Below are 14,606 nucleotides of genomic sequence, written 5' to 3'. Positions count from 1 at the left end.
TGGACTCTGGGATCAGGCTTTGACCATCCACCATTGCACCTACATATGAAATGTTCCTAATCCTCGCTGCTTGTAGAACAATTGCAGCTTCCCTGGACTCTGCGCGCAATTATAGTTTGTGTTGTGCCATTCCAATAAATCTCATTTGCCCCCTCTCCAAACCTTTGACCTCCTTCCTAACATGTATGGCTCTGATTGGGCCATATTTTAGAAAGCTTAAGCATAACAGTTAACACATCAGGTAATATCTGCAGAGAGCGAGGAACCGAGTTTAGGATCAATGGCCTTTCATTCAAACTGGAAGAAATTACAGCAGGGTTCCCACACAATGATCCATCATTGGAGGATGTGGAACAAGCAGTTGGGGTCACAAGCTCCCTCCCCTCTGGCAGTAATGGTCAAGCAGAGACTGAGATGGCACACGAGGATAAGCTCTGAGACCCCATTGACATGCCCTTACCTTAGTCCGGTGGATGTGGCCGAATGAAGTGAGCTCCGAGACCCGATTGCCGCCTCCAACAGAACCTGCGAAACAGTAGGTTAGGGGGGAAAAATGCTGCCATCCTAGTTCCTGCAGCCCTGCCCGTTCCCCAGAACTGTGTGCCCACACTTTCACGATAAATAGATGCCAAATGAGAGTGAGGAGCCAATTATATTTCAGCAGCTGCCTTGATTTATTCTAAAATGTTGAATCCTTTCATTAAAGTCCTTCGTGAATACTTTATTCCAGATTAATCATGGGTTATGTATTCTATAAACTGAGCCTTGCATTGAAAATAATAGGAGTGAGTACCCTGACTGATTTTGACCCCTTTCCTAACACAGGAAAGTGAGGTAAATTTGCATTCCCTGCCATTGCATCTCTTACGACCAACTGACTAAGCACAGAACAACAACAAAATCAGGCTAAAGAAAGCTGCTCCCATGGATTTAAGATTAAAGTTGACTTTTTAAAAATGTAACTTTGACCTATATTGAACATGAATTGAAATTGTTTTTTTTAACTATAGCTGCAGTGTTAAATTTCTTGTAAGTTATTCCTGAATCCACAATCTCGCTGCCAGTAACAATGTGTTTTTTATTTCTTCCTCCACCCCTGCTTTGGACCTTTGGGAGAGTTTTGGTTTACTGAGTGAGAACCACTAACTGAGCTCGAAATACAAAATCAACTCTGGGACTTTTTAGGTCGATGAGACTCCGTTTCACATGTGCTTTTGTACTGGCACTGAAACTTGTGTTGACTTTGCACTTTATACAAAGTGTTGTTGGGAATCTTCAAGTATTGAATGTGTGGCCTCTTAGCTGATAGAGAGACTGTCTCCAAATACCTTTTTTGCCAGGCTTTCTGATCTCGAATCATTATAGTGAGCCTGTCCTTAGTGTAGAAATTGGTACCTCAAACAATGTTCAGAATTTCGTTGTTTATTCTGTTATTTGCGGGGAAAAGTTGTGAGTACCACCAAAGAACGTGGTGTTTTCTGCTGCCTGTCCTTGGGGTTTGGCATGTTGTAGGTAATGAAATGTATGGTATACCAGACATGTTTTCACACACTGTTCACTAAAGTCTGTCGTTTTAAACTGAAAAGGAAAGCTGAATTTTGGATGTTGCCAGAGTGCTTAACACGCTGACTTTGACGCACATTGGAGTTGTAGTTGCTACTCGTTGAATCTATTCATTCCAGATTCCTGACAACCGACACTATCAAAACTCATGAATTCCATTCCTGGGATCTTGAGACCGGGGAAATGTTGAGCAGTTTAATGGTGATATGATTTTGTTTTATGAAGGATTTGTTTTTTGTTTTGGAGGTACTAGAAGGAATAAAATGGCAGATGCAAAAATTTAAATATTTGAACAATTTTTTGATAGCTAATTCTGGACCGTTGACTCTTAATGTTTAAACCTCTTGTTACCTTAGTTTCCTTACTTGCCGAACTCACTAAAACACAAAGCGAAGAAATACACAATTTTCACGAGTGCTTCTTCGATAGCTTAGTCAGGAAAGATGGTGGCATACATGTCAAACTTCCTGGTTTGATTTTTTTTTCTGTACTGATCTCGGTTAAGGTGACTACTAAAGAATGAACTGTTGGCTTCATTGCTCCTATTCGGGGAAAGGATTTCTTCTCGTGATTGTTGCTGTTTGCATTTGGGGGTGGGGAACAGGATTGGGTTTAGTCTTCCGGGAAAACTCATTGTGAGTCTACACTTGACAAATGACCACTTGACAATATCCGATGACTGTTTTTCCTTGTGTTTCAGCAATTAAAATGGAGGCGTGGGTTCGAATCACACTTCTGACACATACTTTTGGGGCAGCACGGTGCATTGTGGATAGCACAATCGCTTCACAGCTCCAGGGTCCCAGGTTCGATTCCGGCTTGGGCCACTGTCTGTGCGGTGTCTGCACATCCTCCCCGTGTGTGCGTGGGTTTCCTCCGGGTGCTCCGGTTTCCTCCCACAGTCCAAAGATGTGCGGGTTAAGTGGATTGGCCATGATAAATTGCCCTTAGTGTCCAAAATTGCCCTTAGTGTTGGGTGGGGTTACTGAGTTATGGGGATAGGGTGGAGGTGTTGACCTTGGGTAGGGGGTAGGGTGCTCTTTCCAAGAGCCGGTGCAGACTCGATGGGCCGAATGGCCTCCTTCTGCACTGTAAATTCTATGTATGTAAAATGCTTAAAAGCAATTTTGGAGTGATCTAATCACTATAGGCTGAGCTATCGCAATTTCTATTGGCTGAGCTATCCTAATTTCTCAGTTAACTCCTTTTGAACCTTGGGGGCCTACACCATGCAGGTTGACATTACTGTAGTTCTTCAATAACAAAATCAACTTCTTTTGCAGCATATTGCCCGTGGCGTCTATTAAATTACCCTTTTGTTACTAAAATACAGAAAGTCAAAATTTTAAGGACAGGCATTATTTTGTTTGTGATGCCAAACCTACTGTGGGCAGACCAAATATGTTTAAAATATTGGAAAGAAAGAAAAAATTGCAAGTGCTGATAATCTGAAATTAAAAACAGCAAATGTCAGAATTGTTGATGGAGTCAGTTGACGCTGTAATTCTTTGGCCTGTACCCTTTAATTGTTATGCGCCAGATTTTTAGATTTGGTACCATTAGTGCGTTAGATTCAGCAAATAAAGATGAGCTCCCAAGGCCACAATATCCTTTCCTTAAAATGAGGTCTGCTGTCCCGTCCTCATCTCAACATTTTTGAATATTAATTTATTTGTAGGGAAGCTGCCTGTTTGGGAGGGAAATGCCCAATCAGAGCGCCAGTGCTCACAGGTTTCTGCAGCACCACTGGGTGTGGGAAGCACTGAGGTGGGCCAGGAACTAAGGGCACCTTGGCATGGAGGTACCCTCACTGCGCTGCACAACAGCATAGAAATGAACAAACTCCAGGTTGTAAGGTGCTTGAGGATGGAGGTGACACCCCTCCACTGGATCAGTTTTGTCTGTGATGGTATCCTGTAATGCCTGGGGGCCCTATCAGTGGGCTCCAATGACTTCCCAAACTGTCGCAGTGGGGCTGCCTCCAGTGAGCTTGCAGATTCTGCTTGCAATTGGTGGCCGTCCTACTGACAGGAAGATGTCGACGAGGCGGCAAAATTGCTCCTAATTGAGGCCTTAACTGTAATTGGCTGCCCATCTTTGTGGAAAAGACAGCTGATAGATTGCCCAGCCTTGGAAAAATTCCCCAGTAGCAAGAATGCACCAGGGAGCTGTCTTGACATGGCTCCCTCTCCAAACCTGCCATTATGGGGTTAGGGAAATACAGCGCAATGGATCAACCCAGTGCCAAACATTTTGAGCATGATCAAATGAGGTTTTTTGAGAAGGACAAGCACCCTCTTCAGGATAGTCTGAATTCAAGTGCGACCGGATATAGCTAACCTGAGAGTGAACCTGCACCTCTAGTCTCCGTAAGATCACATCTTTGCTTTCTGTACATTCAGGAATCTTATTTAAAATATAAGTCTGCTCACTAATTTCGGTTCGAAGTCAGGAGAATACACGATATAGCATATGCAATATTACAGTAGCTGTTATTTGTGGAAAATGTGTGAGACTGGAAGATTTACTTGTACTAAATCTGAGAGAACACCTAGTTAAGTACATAACATATTTTAACGGTATTGAGGAAAAGTCAATGAGCCAAAACTTCCAATTGATTCTAAGTTGGATTATCACTCGGCTCCTATTAGTTTACCTCGCGCTGCATTTCTGGCCCAGACTTCCGAACTGTGCCACTTCAGGAATGAATGCGCTTCGAACTATTCAACAGTTGAAAGTAATAACAAGCAGATGGCAGCAGAGGGCACTACTTTGCTGTCAATGCTCTCTGTTCGAAGTTGCAGCCACTTTGCTTTTTTGTGTTGTATGGTGTTTTGAGATGTATATAGGAATCATAGAATAGTTACAGCACAGAAGGAGGCCATTTGACCTGTCAAGTCTGTGCTGGCCCTCTGAAGGAGCACTTCACCTAGTGTCACACTCCTGCCTTTTCCCTGTAGCCCTGAATATTTTTCCTTCTCCGATAAAAATCCTATTCTCTATTGATGTCTCAAACCTGTATCTAGTTTCCAGATCCTAACCACTCAACTGTGTGAAAAAGATTTTCCTCTGCTCTCAATTGTTTCTTTTGTCAATTGCCTTAAATCTGTGCCCTGTTAATAATGCTTCCATCAAAGGGGACGGTTTCTCCATCTCGTCTGTCCAGACTCTGCATGATTTTGAATACCTCTATTAAAATATCTCCACCTTCTCAAAGGAACTTAGTCCCAACTTCTGAAATCTATCCATGTAACTGAAGTTCCTCAATCCTGGAACCGGTCTCTTGAATCTTTACTGCATCCTCTCTGAGTGTGCCATTCATCACTTCCTTCGTAAAATATGGTGCCCAGAACCATGGGCAGAATTCTCTGTTATCTCCGTTAGCTGACGGCAAAATCGGGAAATGCAATTGTGCGGAGAATAGCTTCCGACGCCAAAATCGCAGCAGGTACCGATTTGAAGCCAAATCGGAATTCTCTGTTACCTTGAAAATGGCGTAAATGTGGTTCACTCCACACATACAGTAGGCACAGTTTGAATATCATGAGCGGGCCTGACCCGGTATTCTCTGAGGCCTCTGCGATTCCCTGACTCCGATGGGCCGAGTTCCCGATGGCGTGGTTCACTTGTGCTTTTAAAAATTATGAAACCGCCGTGGAATAGCACTGGTATGATTTAATATGAAGTTTTATGTATCTCAACATGTGCTTGTCATTGCAGTTCTTGTGTTTTACTATGTTAAATATACTACATTTATGCAAATTGTTGTGTCCAGTCGGATTTTTAAAAACTTAAAATTCTTAAGACTTAACCTCTGATATAACTTAAAATAAAAATGAATGTGATCATTTTAATGTAATTTTCCATTGCTCCATGTGTAGTGGTCCATGCTAGGCCAATGAATTTAACAGTGATTTTGTTACTTCCTGAGGTTGCGAGTTTGTTTTGGAATGGTTACGTCATCAGTTTTGGAACCGGCAGTTGGGAAACTACCTTGTGGATAATTGGGTCTTGGATTCGCAGGAAGAGGAGGAAGCGGATGATGAAGTGAAAATACAGGAGGAACTGAAAGAGAGGGAGTTATATGGTTGGTACACGAAAGATTTAAAAACGAGTATTTCAGTTATTAATCAATTGCATGTTATGGCAAATGATTTATTATGGCTTCAATTTGCTCAGAAACTACATTTTTAGTCCCTTAAGTTTTTCATACAGAAGAAAGGGCAAGTACCAATTTGTTGCAAGTGTCGAACTCTACAGGCTTTATTGTGCTGTACAAAACTGCCTGCGCTACTTATCAATTGATGCATAGTAAGGAAGTATGATTTTACACTTCACAGAACAGCCTCCCTGGCTCTCTGGAAGTCAGTATCTCTTTACTGACATTTGGTATTCTGATCACACTGGAACTTTCTTCTCCAGATGCTGGGGTTCCCCGAGACCTTCCTGAAGTAGTTTTATTCATATGTGTGCCCTGATGCGCTCTACATCATGTGGAGCAGCGCATTAAATCTAATTCTATCCTAACCTACGTGCTCAGATATCCCCCCCCCCCCCCCCCCCCCCCCCCCCCCCACCACCAATTTATTTCCCTGACTCTGGTACTGAGGCTACTTCTACCACCCAGGCTACAATAAATGAACAATTAAATCTGGGGCATCTGGTGTGTGCAGCTTAACGATGGATCTGCCGATTTGTTTACTCACTGGGCCATTGAGGGAGGTCCTCGCAGTACTTGGACGATCTGATTCTTTCTGTGACTACGACAAAGAACATAACAAAAGAGAAACTGGTGACGAGATCTGTGTCTTAAAGAAAATAAAAGGAGAACCAATTTTCGACCACGATTGTGTGAGCCAGAAGAAGGAATCATCGACCGAGATCCAGGCCTAGTCACCATTGGGGGTGAGGTTGGGAGAAATATCGTCCACTTCCAAGGTGAAATCATTGTTGTCAAGTAAAAATAACTCGAGTAAATACTTGGATACCACACAATTTGTAGGGGGGTCAGCAAATCGTCCTGTCAATCGCGGCAGTTGCTGTGCAAGTAAAAGGGTTTTCAAAAAGCTATTGGACAACTGCAAATTACTTGGGGTTTACTCCGAACGGAGGGTCGAAGTTTTCAGTGCACCTAGCATTGTGGCGGATAGCGCTTTGGAGGCAGCGTATGAGGCACTGAAATGGGAATGTGAACCTACGGTGCTGCCAACTCTGCAACCTACTGCCCGGACGAGAAAATAAAGATAGGTTGAAGGCTGACTAGCACAGATCAAGGAGCTACATTCCAAAAATGGCAGGAAGAAAAGACACCATGGACACATTTGATAAGGAGGAGGAGACATGGAACCCTTGCCGGGAAAGGTTCCAGTTGTTCCTTAAAGCCAATCATACACCAGCAGACCTGCATACTGTGACCTTTCTCAGCTCAGTTGAGAGGAAAACATTTATGTTCGACAGAATTTAGTGCACCCAGCTAAACATGGAGGCAAGTCTTATAATGAGTTATTGACTGTCTTGCAAGAACATTTCCCTCCTCATCCACTATTAATAGCTGAAAGATTAGCTTTCACTATTGTGCACAGGAGGAAGGGAAACGCATTTCACAATTTGTTGCATCACTCTGAAAGCTAGCAAAGTACTGCAAATTTGGCCAGACCTGTGATGCTGCACTTCGTGATTGATTACTTTGTGGCCTCCGAAATGAAGCCATCCCAAGGAAATTTCTGACTGAAGGTGTATTGACTATTGACCCTAAAATCGCCTATAGAAATTGCAATGTCTATGGAACTTGCAGCGAGGGAACCTTTGCTGATTGACATTCGAGCTAAAGTCCATGAGATGGGATCTGTGGGAAGCAGGTATTCACCGAGGAGAGGGACATGACGGATGTTGAGGTTGGGGATAGATGTTTGATTCCTCTAGGTCAAGTCGGCATAAGGAGGGAGGATGTGCTGGGTGTTCTAAAAGGCATTAGGGTGGGCAGGTCCCCAGGTCCGGATGGGATCTATCCCAGGTTACTGAGGGAAGTGAGAGAGGAAATAGCTGAGGCCTTAACATATATATATTTGCACCATCCTTGAACACGGGTGAGGTACCGGAGGACTGGAGAATTGCTAATGTTGTCCCCTTGTATAAGAAGGGTAGCGGGGATAATTCTGATAATTATAGACTGGGGAGTCTGACATCAGTGGTAGGGAAGCTGTTGGAGAAGATACTGAGGGATAGGATTTATTCTCATTTGGAAGAAAATGGGCTTATCAATGATAGGCAACATGGTTTTGTGCAGGGAAGGTCATGCCTTACCAACTTAATAGAATTCTTTGAGGAAGTGACAAAGTTGATTGATGCGGGAAGGGTTGTAGATGTCATATACATGGACTTCAGTAAGGCATTTGATAAGGTTCCCCATGGTAGGCTGATGGAGAAAGTGAAGTCTCATGGGGTCCAGAGTGTACTAGCTAGATGGATAAAGAACTGGCTGGGCAACAGGAGACAGAGAGTAGTAGTGGAAGGGAGTTTCTCAAAATGGAGAACTGTGACCAGTGGTGTTCCACAGGGATCTGTGCTGGGACCACTGTTGTTTGTGATATACATAAATGATCTGGAGGAAGGTATAGGTGGTCTGATTAGCAAGTTTGCAGTTGACATGAAGATTGGTGGAGCAGCAGATAGTGAAGGGGACTGTCCGAGAATACAGCAGAATATAGATAGATTGGAGAGTTGGGCGGAGAAATGGCAGATGGAGTTCAATCCGGGCAAATGCGAGGTGATGCATTTTGGAAGATCCAATTCAAGAGCGAACTATACGGTAAATGGAAAAGCCCTGGGGTAAATTGATGTACAGAGAGATCTGGGTGTTCAGGTCCATTGTAACCTTAAGGTGGCTGCGCAGGTTGATAGAGTGGTCAAGAAGGCATACGGCATGCTTTCCTTCATTGGACGGGGTATTGAGTACAAGAGTTGGCAGGTCATGTTACAGTTGTATAAGACTTTGGTTCGGCCACATTTGGAATACTGCGTACAGGTGTGGTCACCACATCACCAAAAGGATGTGGATGCTTTGGAGAAGGTGCAGAGGAGGTTCACTAGGATGTTGCGTGGTATGGAGAGCGCTAGCTATGAAGAGAGGTTGAATAGATTAGGATTATTTTCATTAGAAAGACGGAGGTTGCGGGGGGAACCTCATTTGAGGGCTACAAAATCATGAGAGGTATAGACAGAGTGGATAGCAAGAAGCTTTTTCCCCAGAGTGGGGGGACTCGATTACTAGGGGTCACGAGTTCAAGGTGAGAGGGAAAAAGTTTAAGGGAGATATGCGTGGAAAGTTCTTTACGCAGAGGCTGGTGGGCGCCTGGGGCGCATTGCCGGCGGAGGTGGTAGAGACGGGCACGATAGCGTCATTTAAGATGTATCTAGCCAGGTACATGAATGGGCAGGGAGCAGAGGGATACAGATCCTTAGAAAATAGGCGACAGTTTTAGATAAGAGGATCTGGATCGGTGCAGGCTTGGAGGGCCGAAGGGCCTGTTCCTGTGCTGTAATTTTTCCTTGTTCTTTGTTCAAACACCTACCATGTCATCGCTGCAGCCAAATGGGACGTATGGCTGGAGATTATTGGAGCAAGAAGAACAAATGCAAAAATTGTGGTAAAGCTGGTCACATTGCCAAGGCATGTTGTTCACGTTAACCTTCATCAGCACAAAAGAAGTGTACCAAGAAAAAATACCGCTAAGTCTACCGGGCGAGCATAACAGTTGAGTGATCTCACCTAGTATCAAGTGTCAAGTCAGCTTAAGGAATTTAAGCTCAATATTGGAACAGTACAAGGAGACCAGGAACAATTTTGGGTATATCCAAAATTAAATGGGAACACTATTAAGATGGCAGTGGATATGACTCTGTAGTATCACTTACACCTGAATCAATATACCATCAGATATTGAAGTATCTGCCATTGCAATCATCTGATGTGGTCTTGAGGACATATATAGAGGTGGTTGTGCAGCTGAAGACCTTCATCAAGGTGACTATGGATGTTAACGAACAGAAAGCGGAGTTGCCTCACCATATTGTGCAAGGAAACTTTACAGTTTTGTTTGGGAGTCTTGGTTAAGGAAGATTAAGCTAAATTGGGCTGTCGTGAGAGAGCATGTAAAAAACCTTTAAGCTAGTCTTGCAAGGCTACAACTACATAAGAAATGCAAATTTAAAAAATTTTCTAGTCACTATCTTGGAAACATTACCAAGATGGTCTTCACAAAGAACCTAAGAATATGGTGGAGGTCCTGGATGCTCCACGGCCGCAGAATATGGCCCAGTTAAGGTTGTTTCTAGGATTATTAAATTACTCCGGAAAGTTCGTACTGCACTTGGCAGCAAGGCTGAAGCTTCACTTGCGTTGCTTTGTAACAAACAAATTTGGCTCTGGGCGAATTTCCCTTAACAATTTTTGGGCCGCTATAGGGGATCCCTTCAATCACTGTTAGTCAGTCACAATGTTGGGCATTAATTTTGTTGGCACACTATTATGCCATTGAAGATTGTAGGTCTGAACAGCACGCAAACGCTTTATCTAGACGGCCGCTGCAAGACGAACAGGACCAAAAGGATCAGCACAAATCTGTTAAACACTTAAAAACAAATTCTATTAGGTAGTGTGTGGAGAATGTTCTGGTAACGTCTTCTTTGGTGCGGAAATTTAGCTGAACAGATCCGTTGATGGGGAAGGTGTTGGAAATGATTGAAAAAGGCACTCTTAACACGAGGACTGAAAGAATCCAGACCCTAAATTCTACTTTACCAGGCATCTTGAGTTGACAGTGCAAAGTGGAGTATTGTTGTTGGGTATTAGAGTAATCATTTTGCACTGTCTACCTGGAACAGCTGCACGAGGGCCACCCCGGTGTAGTTAGAATCAAAGGAATTGGCGAGAAGCTACTTCTGGTGACCTGGGTGGGATGCCCAAATAGAGGAGAAAGTGGGGGTTCTGCCAATCCTGCACTGCATTGAAAGATGTACCTCTATTACAACCTTTGAATCCATGGGAAGGGCCTACCAGGCCATGGCAAGGAATCCATGTCGATTTATGCGGGGCCAGTCGAAGAACACCATGTCTTCGGTCATGGTTAACCGTACTCACAATGCTGGACATAATGAAACTGACAACTATGAACAGACCATAGAAAGTGTTCACGAGGTATTTGCAAGGTTAGGGCGATCTAAACAACTCGTGCGCAATAAAGGTACTCGGTTCATATCAGCCGAATTCGAGGACTACCTGAGGGGATCTGGCATCCTCCATATCAAATCTGCCCCCAACCATCCAGCTACCAATGGTTTAGCTGAACATTTGTACAATCGCTCAAGCATGCAGTGACTTTTGAGGAATAAAGGTTCTTCCCTGAACATGTCAGGAGCTTTCTAATGACATAAAGGAACACTGAGCATTCAACAAATCAAAGCTCACCAGCTATACTGATGTCCAAAAAGAAAATGCGTACACCGTTCGACCTTTTGACTGTTGCTTCAGCGAGTCTGCCAACAACATCAGACGCAAGTGGCTAGAAGGGAACAACATTCCAAAAGCAGAGTCTTTGATCATGAGCAACGTGTTCTTGTGACAAATTATACCTCGGATGAAAAATGGACTCCAGCAATTGTATTAGCCAAAACACATTTGGAGTCGGCATGCTGATCAATTATCTGGACGTACTGAGAGTGGAGAATCTGTACCAGATGTTTTCACACAGAGCATGGCCAATGACATACCAGACTTGAGGACTGCAACTACCTAAATGGAATCTGTTATGGCAGAATCATCCACACAACCAGAAATCGAAGTTGGTTTCGCCAGATAGAACACTGACTAGTGTACAGGAAGACAGTCCAAGTATCCCTAAGAGCCAAGTTCCTGAATGTTGTGTTCTGCCAAAATGAGCTGTCCACCCAAGAGACTGTCTTACTGATGTACGCATGTATCCGTAACATAGCAATGTTAGCTATGGCATAATGTGCCGGATCTGTGTTATAATGTTTGATTAAGTAAAACTGCAATGGACACTAAGGAGTAAAGTGGGAGAAGTGGTATGTATCAGAGTAATACCATTGGCTGGTGTAATGTCACATGTTGCGGAGCATTTCGCAGGCTTTTGTGGAGTTCACCATTGTACCCTGTTTGAGAAGCATCTTGTATATAAACCCCTTGCACTATGTTATATGAACTTGACATGTGCCACCTCTGATTCTTTCTCTTTGCGGGTACAACAAAGAACGTAACTGAACCCATGCACAGTAATGAAATATCGAAAGTTTCAAATTGTAATGCCAATATGAAACACTTTTCTTAAAGAATGTTTTAATAACCTAAGATAAATCTTCCATGTCTTAATATTTTCCCCCTTTTCCCCCCCCCAGAAAAAGCCAGAGAACTGCTGACGTCGTTTGCGAAAGAACAATTACAGGTATCTAATCGAGAAGCATTTGTGTTTCCAGTTCAATTCCAGAGTTCACCTTGGCCCAACCTGAAGTAATTAATGCCTTTGGTTCAGTCGAAGAGAAATGGTCTGTTTAAGAAATAAATACATGTACAGTTCTCTTTAAACAAATTTTGACATGGACTTTGTTAGGCAAGAAATAATGGCTTGGATTTAGCATTTCTTTGGTGGGGTGACGGGATTAGCAAGTCGGGGTGCGTTTGCGCCAATCTCTGCCATCTCAACTCATTGAATCAAGTATTGGATAGCTGGTTAGTGACCATTTGTCCAACTGAAAGGTGCCCAATTAGCAGTGTGGTGGGGCATTCCATGTTGAATCAGGGTCCTAGGCTGGTACATATGGCAGACTGGGTATGCTGTTAACCGGAACAGTTAGAAATTTGAAGGCCCCCTGCTCTTTGAATGTTTTTTATTAATTATGACAGGCTCCAAAGGTTTAAAAAAAAAATAGGGATGCTGCCATCTTCAGCAGAATCTGCGCCTACATTCAGCAATGGTCCTGGTGTCAGGCCTTTTCTTCCAATCTTGTGCTGCCTCGTCGTTGCTGCTGTAAAGCACTCACACTCCCAAACCTTTTCAGATCTGACGCCTGAAAAATGCAGTCGGCAAAGAAAAATTGCAGGTGATAAGATCGCATAGCAGGATTTCCGCTTGGATATTTGTGGCCATAAAATCCAGCCCAATGTCAGTAACTGGGCGTAGGAAAATCCTGGAAATACCTACTCTGTTGTGGGGTTCAAACCTACAAACTACTGACTTGGGCGAGAGCGCCAGCGGCGAGCCAAGTTGCTGAAATTGTTGGAGCAAATTCTGTGCTGGATTATGTATTTGACTTTTGAATAATCGGGAGGCATTTTAATGACCACCAGGCTGCAATTCTGTACTTAATTCCGTACGATGCTAACTCTGCTGATAGAAATATTTGTGAAGACTACGGTTCCTGTTTTGTTTTGAGTTTGAGGAGTCCTGACCAAAGGATGGCAACCTCAAATGGTGGGAGGAATATCTTTAAGTTGTAAGTACGAGTTGCTGTGAAATGGGCAGCATTTAGCATAATTGGTATCTATCTTGATTCAGCTGGGGCTGTCATGCCTTATCCAGAAGTTTGTTTTGACTCTTATCTTGCAAAGTACTTTATTCCATTCCATGTTTGTTTCCGATATTAATTGGGTTGCCTATATAAAGCTCTTTGCTAACTTCCACATGTGTATGTATATCTGCTTTCTTAGTGTACTTTAAAATAGTCTAAATTTATCCTATTTCTGCAATGCCAGTATATAAAATCAAAAACATTAACTTTTTTGTTTTAAGTTTGCTTAGCAAGGGCAGCACGATGGCGCAGCGGTTAGCACTGCTGCATCATAGTGCTGAGGACCCGGGTTAGATCCTGGCCCCGTGTCACTGTCCGTGTGGCGTTTCTCCCCATGTCTGCAGGGGTCTCACCCCCACACAACCCAAAGATGTGCAGGGTAGGTGGATTGGCCATGCTAAATTGCCCCTTAATTGGAAAGAAAGGAATTGGGCACTTTTTTAAAAAAAAAATTAAAAAGGTTTGCTTAGTTTGTAGCAATCGAAAGATGATGGGTTCTAGCCATTGTCAGAATTTAGGCTGACACTTCATTACAGAGACAGTGTTGTATTATTGGAGGTGCCATTCTTTGTATGGGGCAATGAGCTGATAAGACCATAAGACATAGGAGCCAAATTAGGCCATTCGGCCCATCAAGTCTGCTCTGCCATTCAATCATGGCTGATGTGTATCTCATTCCCATTCTCTTGCCTTCTCCCCATTACCCTTGATCCTGAATTAATCAATAACCTATCTATCTCTATCTTAAAGGCAAAAAGTTCCATAGATTCACCACCCTCTGGCTGAAGAAATTCACTCTCATTTCTGTTTTAAAGGATCGTCCCTTCAGCCTGAGGCTTTCCCTTTGGGTTCTAGTTTTTCTTACTAGTGGAAACATCCTCTCCACATACTTTCTATTTAAGCCCTACAGTATCCTCTAAGTTTCAATATGGTTTCCCCCCACCCCATCCTTTAAACTCCAACAAGTACAGACCCAGAGTCCTCAACCATTCCTCTTATGACAAACTCTTAATTCCAGGGATCATTCTTGTGAACCTCCTCTAGACCCTTTCCAAGGCCAGCGCACGCTTGCTTAGATACCAGGCCCAAAACTATTCACAGTACTCCAAATGGGGTCTGACCAGAGCATTATACAGCTTCAGAAATACATTCCTGCTCCTTTTTCAGCTCAAAACAATGTTTAAAGATTCCACTGCACTATTTGAAAAAGAGCAGGAGGTTTACATGATGCTCTGTTAAATGCCTGACCGTTTTGAGAAAAAATGTAAATCTAAATTTGTTTTCTCCTTTCTATTTTTCCCCTCTCTCCCTTTGCCTTTTTTTTTGTTCCATCCTTCAAATAGAGTTGACTGGATGTATGTAGAAGAGTGCGCACACAAGGTTAAGAATTTTCACACTGTTTATTCAGCGTGACTGCTCTAAAATTATTAATGTTAAAAACATTAGCCATAAAAGGTAGT

The 14,606-nt window shown here is 43.1% G+C and overlaps 1 protein-coding gene across 1 annotated transcript in view; it reads left to right on the top strand.

The window, feature by feature from the left end:
- The window catches only part of las1l (LAS1 like ribosome biogenesis factor), an 88,493-nt gene that overhangs the window by 14,216 nt on the left and 59,671 nt on the right, over positions 1–14,606 (top strand). Inside the window, exons 5-6 of the mRNA XM_038774596.1 lie at positions 5,495–5,650; positions 11,977–12,023. Of these exons, the coding sequence (XP_038630524.1) occupies positions 5,495–5,650; positions 11,977–12,023 (203 nt within the window). The remainder of the gene's footprint in view (positions 1–5,494; positions 5,651–11,976; positions 12,024–14,606) is intronic.

The sequence above is a fragment of the Scyliorhinus canicula genome, chromosome 17 (genome assembly GCF_902713615.1).
Source record: "Scyliorhinus canicula chromosome 17, sScyCan1.1, whole genome shotgun sequence".
Taxonomy (NCBI): Eukaryota; Metazoa; Chordata; class Chondrichthyes; order Carcharhiniformes; family Scyliorhinidae; genus Scyliorhinus; species Scyliorhinus canicula.
Note: the sequence above shows the minus strand (reverse complement) of the source record. Positions and strands in the feature narration are given on the sequence as shown.